Source organism: Glycine soja, chromosome 1 (genome assembly GCF_004193775.1).
Source record: "Glycine soja cultivar W05 chromosome 1, ASM419377v2, whole genome shotgun sequence".
Taxonomy (NCBI): Eukaryota; Viridiplantae; Streptophyta; class Magnoliopsida; order Fabales; family Fabaceae; genus Glycine; species Glycine soja.
Genome location: NC_041002.1, coordinates 15,605,870 through 15,615,542, shown reverse-complemented (window position 1 = coordinate 15,615,542; position 9,673 = coordinate 15,605,870). Strand labels below are relative to the sequence as shown.

General features: G+C 37.0%; 1 protein-coding gene across 2 annotated transcripts in view; it reads right to left on the bottom strand.

The window, feature by feature from the left end:
- Positions 1–582: 582 nt before the first annotated feature.
- The window catches only part of LOC114412890 (probable helicase CHR10), a 46,791-nt gene continuing 37,700 nt past the window's right edge, over positions 583–9,673 (bottom strand). Inside the window, exons 14-17 of one of the 2 annotated variants that reach the window (XM_028376993.1) lie at positions 7,567–7,712; positions 6,213–6,374; positions 1,054–1,168; positions 583–963 (exon numbers count right to left, since the gene is read on the bottom strand). In XM_028376993.1, the coding sequence (XP_028232794.1) occupies positions 939–963; positions 1,054–1,168; positions 6,213–6,374; positions 7,567–7,712 (448 nt within the window). In that variant the 3' untranslated portion in view covers positions 583–938. The remainder of the gene's footprint in view (positions 964–1,053; positions 1,169–6,212; positions 6,375–7,566; positions 7,713–9,673) is intronic. The other variant, XM_028377001.1, reaches the window with a different exon arrangement.

Sequence of the window (9,673 nt, the reverse complement as noted above, 5' to 3'; positions counted from 1 at the left end):
CCATGTTAGTCAATCTTATTTTCATCATTTTTTATTGTTCTTTACACCCTAATTTTAAACTTTATCTAAAATCTTATTTTAATCTTATATTTATTATTCTTCATCTTAATCCTATATTCACTATATAATATTGTGCATTTTCCTTCATGTGATAATGCATTTCAAGGCACATACATCACTAACTTCATCTATTATACACCTTAATTGTAATTTGCAAAGCAAAGCTTTTGATAGTAGTTTCTCTCTTATAAGTGCATTCGATTAAGCATTCATTTCTTAATCCATGTCTACAACATCAATGATTACAAGCTGCAACAACTCTTAAGTGCGCTGGTTTGATTTAGTATTACTAAAAATACATAAATCAAGTCTAAAACTGTGTTTTTAAAATTGTGTTATAGTTCTGGAAATATATTTCGAAATAGTATACATTATACCAGAATTACATTTCTGGAACAGGTATACATGTTAATCAGTCCACAACCCATTCTTAAAAAAAAAAAAAAACTTATTCCACTTAGTTCCCGCAAATTCTAAATATTTGATTTAGTTCGATTCTCATCTCCAATTACCATTGGGAAATACGCATATAAAAAGTACAATTGCAGAGATTATAATTTATCCCCTTACAATGTTGATTCAATTTCATATAAAAAGTTATGTTTGATTATATACCTATCCTTGCGAATGAGAGAAACTAAGGAACTCATTGAACAAAAGGACTCCAAAACCCTAGAACCCAACCCATCAAGTTATACTTCTATTAGCCAACGACACTAAAAAATAGAAGATTTGCAAAATACTTTCAATTGTGTAAACTATTTTTATTATATACTTACATGTATTCATAAAGAACCATCTACTAAAACAACAAGTCTTCAACGGTCTTCTTGCCAAAACTATATTTTGAGTCTACAGAGTTAAGTAAGCCTGGAGCCTTAATGTGATCTTCGATAATAATATCTGTAAAAATTTGAAGATCAGTTATATGATATTGTATCCAAATCTGACTATTATGAGTGAGCATGGATGGAGAAAGACAGAGAGCCTTACACATATATATTTATGTTGTAGATGGAAGCATATTTTCTCAGGAGTCGTTCTATGGTGTACCACTCTGAACGATCAGATCCATCTTGATAACCAATTCGTGGCATGTGTATTGATGCTTTGAAGAATGATCAAAAAGATTTTGTATGAGCATGTCTAATCATGCATGAATTTAATTTTGAAGTATTTATTTAATGCATTAAAAGACTGCAATATTAAGTATTAAGGATTTCCTTATTTACTCTATTATTAGGTTTCCCATATTATGTATCTATTCTTATTATAAATAAAGGTATTATCTGTCGTAATCACACACAACATAGTAAATTCCTTTCTTACATGGTATTAGTAGTTTAGGTTTTCTTTTCGATCCCTCTTTTTTTATCAGTCGCGGCCATTTTTTTTCAATCACTTTCTTACCGTAAACCTCCTACCTCCGATGAACCCAACATCGTCGACCTTGTTGATGTTCAGTCCCCATACATCGTCGCACTCTAGCACTTGAAACTCACACGCCTACACCATCATAACACATGATGTTGTTTTCTAGTGTACCCATCGTCGGCAATCATTCCCGCCGCCCTTCCTCTACTCCAACGCACTTGCTTGGACCCGTTAGGCTCGTGTTTGACACTTAGGCTCAACTTCTTCTGTTTGGCTCCATTTGGTGTTGTTTGACCACAATTTGGTGTTGTTCGGCCCCATTTAGTGTTGTTTGGCCTTGTTTGACTCCTACATTTCTCATGCCTTCCTTCCACCCTACTTCCGCTTCCTCTGTTGTGACTTCCACCAACGCATTGTTGATCTCGTGCGAAACATTAACTGGGACAACAAATTATAGCACATGGACTGATGTTGTTCAGCTTTGATTCCAAGGCCATGGTTGTGCTGATCACTTGACGACTAAAGTGAAGGATATTCCCACATCAGAACAAGCTCGTTGTACGCAAGTTGACGCTTTATTGTGCAGCGTCCTCTAGTTCTCTCTTGCTCCCAACCTTCAACCACAATATCAAGCTTTTCCCACTTGTTATGAGATATGGAGTAAGGCTAAAAAGGTCTATTCCAACAATGTCCATCGTCTCTACAACATCATAACCGCCTTGATGACCACAAAATTGGAGAACATGGATATGCAGACCTAACTTAGTAAGCTTGAATGTTTAGTTGCTGATTATAACCCTCACATGCCTTTTACAAGTGATGCAGAGACATTCAATAAGCAGCGCAACCAGTTTTTTTATGGTCCTTGTCCATGCTGGCCTCACACCTTGTAAGTGGATAAGAATAACTGACCTTAGTTTTTCTACTGCAATTAGTTAATAGTTGGCTTTAATTAGTTGACAGTTATAACTGAATCTCAGCAGTATAAATATTGCTACTACTGTAAGAGATTTCAATGGCTTTGTATATTCTTCATGTTCAATAATACAAGTCTTGATTCTCTCTCTCTTTTTATATATCTTTTCTACATGGTATCCAAAGCTATTTGATCCTTTTTCATGGCTTCTGCATATCCTAGTGCTACTCATGTTAACATCGACACAAGTGTTGTTCCAACCGATGAAGCTCCAACTGGCAAGATTCCAGTTAGTTCTAATTTTCCGTTCTACTCTGAGATTATCTTCAATTTTGGCATGACTCCTCACTCTACACCTATCATGCTTATATTGAAGCAATTGTCGCAACATTTATGGTTATATTGAACCAACTGTCACAACAAGGCTCGCGATCAAGCGAAGTTAGTGAATATGGCTCAATTCTCTCCCCTGCCCAGACTGCAAGAGAGGCAACTGCCTTGCTACAGATGTTACAATTTCTACTGTTGAGTACAATGAATTGATCCAAATTCGTGCAGCCCAACCCCTTGCATCACCTATTATTTCTGTGGCTCAATCTAGTAATCATGTAGCCTATATCTCTTAGTCCCTTTTTCTCGGACCCTGGATCCTTGACTTTGGTTCCTCCTATCATGTGATTGGTAATCAAAACATTTTCCTCTCATTTGTCCTTTTCAAATTCTCTGTCATCTGTAACACCTGCAAATAACTCTCAAATCCCAGTTCATGGCATTGGACAAACCCTCTTCCTAACTTATCCCTAAATTTTGTCTTATTTGTTCATGGTTGTCTTTTTAATTTAATCTCAATTAGCAAACTCACTCTCACTCTTGACTATTCTATTTTGTTTGTTAACAATTATGTTCTTGTACAAGATTGACACACTAGGCGAACATTAGAGCAAGACATGAATCTAGAGAGTTGTACCAACTTTCACCGCCAGTGACCTGTGTCTCCACTATCTCTCCAGAACTTGCTCATCAGCATCTCAATCATCCTAGTCTTGACAAACTACGCCCTTTAACTCCCAGTCTTTTATTGTTAAGTGCCTTCAGCGTGAGTCATGTCAGTTAGGCAAACATGCTCGTCATACTTATAGTCCTCATGTCATAAACGTGTTGCATCACCTTTTGCTTTAGTTCACTCCGACATTTGGGGTCCTATTTGTGTTTGTTCAACCTTGGGATATTTCTATTTTGTTACCTTCATTGGATGATTATACTTGGGTTTTCTAAATAAAAAGACGTTCTGATATGTTTTTGCATTTTTCAAGATTTTGCACATGAAATTCATGATCAATTTGGGGTTTCCATTGAGACTTTACGCACTGATAATGCCCATGAATATTTATCTTCCCATGTCTTTGGTTCCACTTGTTATGTCCATGATCTTACACCAAGTAAAGATAAGCTTCCTACTAGGTCCTTAAAGTGTCTTTTCCTTGGTTACTCTCGTCTTCAAAAAGGTTATCATTGTATTTGTCCTCAACTTCCACGATATATTGTATCTACTAATGTTGCCTTCTTTGAGAATACCCCATTTTTCTCAAATTCCACCACTAAAGATATTCCTCGAAGTACACCCTAATGTTCCACCTATTGTGCCAACCCCAATTATTGTCCCTCCTACACCACCACTAGTTGTCTACCATGACCACAACCTCCACCAGTGGTGCCATCTCTTGGTCCTCCAGCATCATCTGTTGCTCCAAACATCCCTCCACCAGCACTGCTTGTACCAAACCTTCCAATTGCTTATAGAAAAGGTATTCAATCTTCCCACAACTCTAACCCTTAATATGCCTTTTCTCTTAGTTATAGTTGTGTATCTCCCACCTATTTCTCTTTTGTCTCTTCTTTGGATTCTGTGTCTATCCCTAAGACTACAGGTGAAGCCATGGCTAATCCACAATGGCAATAGGCAATCCTGGAGGAAATGGATGCCTTAGACACCAACACTTGGAAACTTGTCCCTTTACCTATTGGCAAGACTAGATGGCAGTATTGATCGATATCAGGCTTGCTTGGTGACCAGAGGATACACTCAGATTTTTGGTCTTGACTACAAGGACACCTTTTCCCAGGTGGCCAAAATCACTTTTGTGCGTCTCTTTCTTGTTATGGCTGCCATTCAACATTGACCTCTTCACTAGTTGGACATCAAAAATGCCTTACATGAGTTGCAAGAAGTTTATATGGATCAACATCCAGATTTTACAGTTTAAGGTAACACTTGGTTGGTGTGTTGGCTTCATCTTCTCTCGATGGTTTGAAGCAGTCTTCTCATGCATGCTTTAGTCGCTTTAGCTCTGCCTTTTTCCAGTTTGGCATGACCCATTGTGAGCCTGATCTGTCAGTGTTTTTCATCCATTTTCCATTTGGTCATTGCATCTATCTTGTTGTCTATATTGATGACATTGTCATTGCTCGCAATGATTCTAAGGCTATTCTTTGCCTTAAATCTCATCTCCATAGTCAATTTCAAACTACTAAGGACATGGGTCCGCTCAAATACTTTTAGGGATTGAAGTTTCCCAATCCTCCTCAAGCATTGTCATTTTCCAACAAAAGTATGCTCTGTATCTCTTAACTGAGGTATGCACGATTGTCGCCCTAGTGATACTCCTATGGAGCTAATGTGAAGCTTCTCCCGGGTCAAGGGTTGCCATTGGAAGACCTGGGAAGATAGCATTTTTTGGTGGACAAACTGAATTATCTTATTGTCACTAGACCCGACATCACTTTTGCAGTCGGTGTGCTTAGTTAGTTTATGAAAGAACAGATTGATTATCATTGGAATGATGTAATGCACACACTTCGATATATCAAGAATGCATCGGTAGTGGATTGTTGTATGAAGACAGCCAATGCTAAAGTTGTTTGTTACTCTGATGCTCATTGGAGGAAACTTGATCTCTTGGAGAAGCAAGAAGCAAAAAACTGTTGCTAGATCCAATGTTGAAGCTGAGTATCATGCCATGGCAGCAGCTCCATCTGAGAGATCACATGGCTTAGGTAACTTCTCTAACAAATAAAATTTGTAGACATTCAGCATACCAAACTATTATGTGACAATGAGGCTGCTCTCCACATTGCTTCAAGCCTGGTCGGTCTTTCATGAGTGAACAAAACACAAAGATTGATTATCACTTTGTGCAAGACAACATATTCTCAAGAGAAATCACCATCGAGTTTGTCAACTCCAAAAGATCAACTAGCAGACATGCTCACAAAATCCCTCAAGGGCTCTCGTGTTGATGATATTTTTAACAAGCTTGGTTCATATGACATATGCTCCACTTGCACGGGAGTGTGAAATATACGTTTAGGATATGATTGATATGTTTTAATTGTATAGCTAAAATTAGGGATTTCCTTATTTACTCTTCATTATTAGGTTTTCCTTATTATGTATCCATTCTTATCATAAATAAAGGTATTGTGTGTGACAATAACACACAACCCAGTAAATCCTTTCTTACAAGACACAGATTACTTCACAATAATGAGATTATCCTACACTTTAATACTACTGTAGATATACTTTCCTTTCCAGCTTGTCTCTTCTGCTTATATGATTGATATAATACATGGTAGTAAGTATGCCAGATCAAGGTATTGCAGCAACAAAATTCGGTATTTAAACACAGATGAACCATTAGTATTCATTTGGAATATTATGCTTAGAATAAATTGCTAATGATCATGCATTCACATGCACAGTCCTCAACCATGCATGTAAGAAATAAGAAAAAGGCAATATGATAAATTAAAAGGAAATGGAAGACAAAACATGAATTAAATAAATTTGGAAGCATGTTACCAGAATTCTGAGCAGCTGAGTACGCTGCCTTTGTTAAGCTGCTTTCCAAGTGGGGAAGTGAGATTTCACTGCGACGGATTTTGTGCCTTGGATTATAAGACTGAACCACAGCTAAAGCAACCATTTTGGGAGCATTTCCATCCATTTGTTCACCACAACAATCTACAAGTAACAAGGCAGAAATAAAGAGGCATCAATCATATACAGATATCCACCACATCACAGATTAAACACATGCAAGAAAAGCTCTTGGTAAATTTTTTTACTAAAAGCTGTTTTGAACAGAAAATAAGCTAATCCAAGCTAGCTTATATTTGTGCTTGTGATTTTAGGGACTTTTAGGGAAGAAAAAATTATAGGAGAGGAATAATTTGATTTCATTCTGACCTAAAATAATAACTAAATCAGATCAAATCAGAAGAATAGTCTGACCTAAACAATTATTCTGACCTAATTATTCAATCTTCTAGATTACTAATTCCAAAAATATACATACAGCTGTTGACAGTGTTCAAAACAGTTCATAATGCATTTGGTGAGAACCTAAAAAAGATAAGCATTTTCCCCTTAACATCACAATCAAAAATGCCACTAATCCAAAGACACTAAATTTGGCAATTGGCTAATGTTACATGTCAAAGGATAATTTTCTGATTATTATTGATAGAAGAGCATGTGCTCTTAAATAGAATACAAGGTAATCTAAAAAAGGAAACTCTTAAACTAATGTTCATCATTGTACCCACTGTCAATTCCTATAATTAAGGGTCAATGATTCCTGGTCATAAATACGTAATATGCAGCTAATCAAATCTCCTAATTATGGGATTTAAATCCTATCTATAAACGGAAATAAAATATACAGTGGGGTTCTGACATTACATATTATTTTAATATAAAGAACATGCATCACACATCAAGTAATTTGCAGTAACAGATATAAGCCCTACCCCACCTTTCAGAGGACAGTAAGGTACCCATATACTCCAGAAGATAAAAAGAAAACACCTTGACGGAAGTTTAGCAGTCAGCATTAGATGTTTAGGAGATCAATTGTTCATTAACAACACCTTATGATTACAGAGAATATTAAAACAATATATATTCTTGCACAAACAATGTGGAAAATGGTAATAGGAAATAACATCCCCAAGAAATAGCTGCAGTGGTTGGTAGTGTGGTGGTGACATTGAAAGTGTTATATAATAATTGAGACAATTTCTGTTCCGCTGGTCAAGAAATTAAGATTGCCTGCTTGTAGGTCAGGTTAGTATTGATATTTATTCACTGGCACATAGAGTATGCGGTCAATATATAGACTTGACATAATTATTCTGTCACTATCAGTTCTCACCATCAAGCCTTATAAGATGCAGATCACCAAGATGCAAATCCCCATGTTCAGAAGCCCATTGATATGCATCACCAATGCTTGTAGAAAGTTTGGACAGTGCATCAAACATTCCACCGTGACCCCAATGTCCAGAGGTGTCAACGCAGCTGAAAAACAAGATTTTATATTCAGTAAATAATAAATTCAATGACTTCTTCAACACGGAACAGTTTGTGAATCATAGTTGTTGGAGCTTGTGATACTTCTAATCTTAATTTCTTTATTACCATACTTTCTTTATTGGCACAGATTTATTTCCCTGTAATTTAATATCCTTTATTTCTTGTAATTTCAGGAGAAGAAAATGATATTTTCATTATTGATTGATCAAAACTATGAGTTAATAGGCAGAACTGGTCAGGAGAAATCCTAACCACCCTGGTTACAAAATAAGTATAAGGATAAGATGGGGAGAATCAGATCAGATCAGAATAATCTGATCTCGATCTTAACTACCCAATCCTTACACTTCGCATCAGAAAGTAACATCCTTCATTGCAGGATTCTTCTCTATGTTCGACACCTTCATTGTGTGCCCGTGTCCCTTTTATTTACCTTGGCCATATCTAATCTATAGCCAATACAGGATTTCCACACATCCTTTCAAACCTAGAATTAGACATTTCGAGCTTGGAGACATTGGAGTATTGTAAGAGAACTGCAGTTATTCAACTGCAGTCTCAGGTAGTTAAGATTAGTTAAGTCTTAGTGAGTTAGTGTAGTTAAGACTAGCTACTAAGATAGTTAGTTAGTGACAACTAATTACAGCTGTCATGACTAACAGCTTTGTCCATATAAACAGTTTTGTACTCTTGAGTTTGTTGGGTTAATGAAACTGAAGTTTCTCTCCTCTTTCTTTTGTATTATCAAAAATATCTTCTCTCGAGACTCTATTATGGTATCAGAGCCTAGTGTGATCAACTATGGCTTCTTCGAACAATTTGTCACCTCCTCTTCCGCATTTCCAAACTCCATTGTTGAGAAGCTCGAAGATTCCAATTTTTTATGCGGCAACAACAGGTGGAACCAGTGATCAAATCTCATCGTCTTCAACGGTTTGTAGCAAATCCGATAATTCCTTCGGGGTTCCTCTCTGATGAAGATAGTGCAATCGGACATGAAAATCCTGCGTATGAAGCTAGGAGAAGCAGGATCAGGTGCTGCTCACATGGCTGCAGTCGACTCGTTCAAAGTCAATCCTTTCTCGAGTGCTTGGAAGCATTCACTCTTATCAAGTCTAGGAGAAAATCCATAACTATTTTCACAAACAAACATGAGCAAGAGCTCGTCAATTGCGGACTGAACTACACGTGACAGTGCTTGCAGACAAGCCTATGCATGAATTTCTACTCAAAATCAAGGCTATTTCTGATTCTCTAGCCTCTATTGGAAGTCCGATCTTCGAAGGTCTTCTTCAAGATTATTACTCTGTGAAAGCAAGTTTGAATCTCTTCCGATTGACAAGGTTGAAGCATTGCTGCTCATGAAGGTCGTCTTCAAAGGTTTCAGAAGCATGCTTTCTCTGACTCACCGGCAGTCAACAACACACAGGCTAATCCTAGTTTTCCGTCTGCACATGGATATGAAGGCTAAATGTGCCAAACAAAGCCTCACAACCTAATTCTGAGAATTTTGTGTCTAACTCTAGCAATGGTTTTGATCGCGGAGGTAACTTTAATCGTGGCAGTCGGCGTGGTGGTGATCATAGCTCAGGGACCTTGGTTTCGTAGCAAGCAAGTGTGATCCAATCCTTGTTTATCTACAAAGCTCAATCTCAAACAGTTTATCTTTTGGTTTATGTGGATGACATTATTATAATTGGTAGTTCACCTCAACTAATTCAACATCTCACTGCCAAACTTAACTCCACTTTCTCTTTAAAACAGCTAGGAAAGTTTGACTATTTTTTCGGTATTGAGGTCAAGACTCTTTCTGATAACTCCTTAGTACTTACTCAGAGTACATATATCAGAAATCTCTTACAGAAAACTCACATGGCAGAGGCACAACTCATATATTCTCCTATGGTTACTAACTGTAAACTGTCTAAGTCTAGGGCTGATATCTT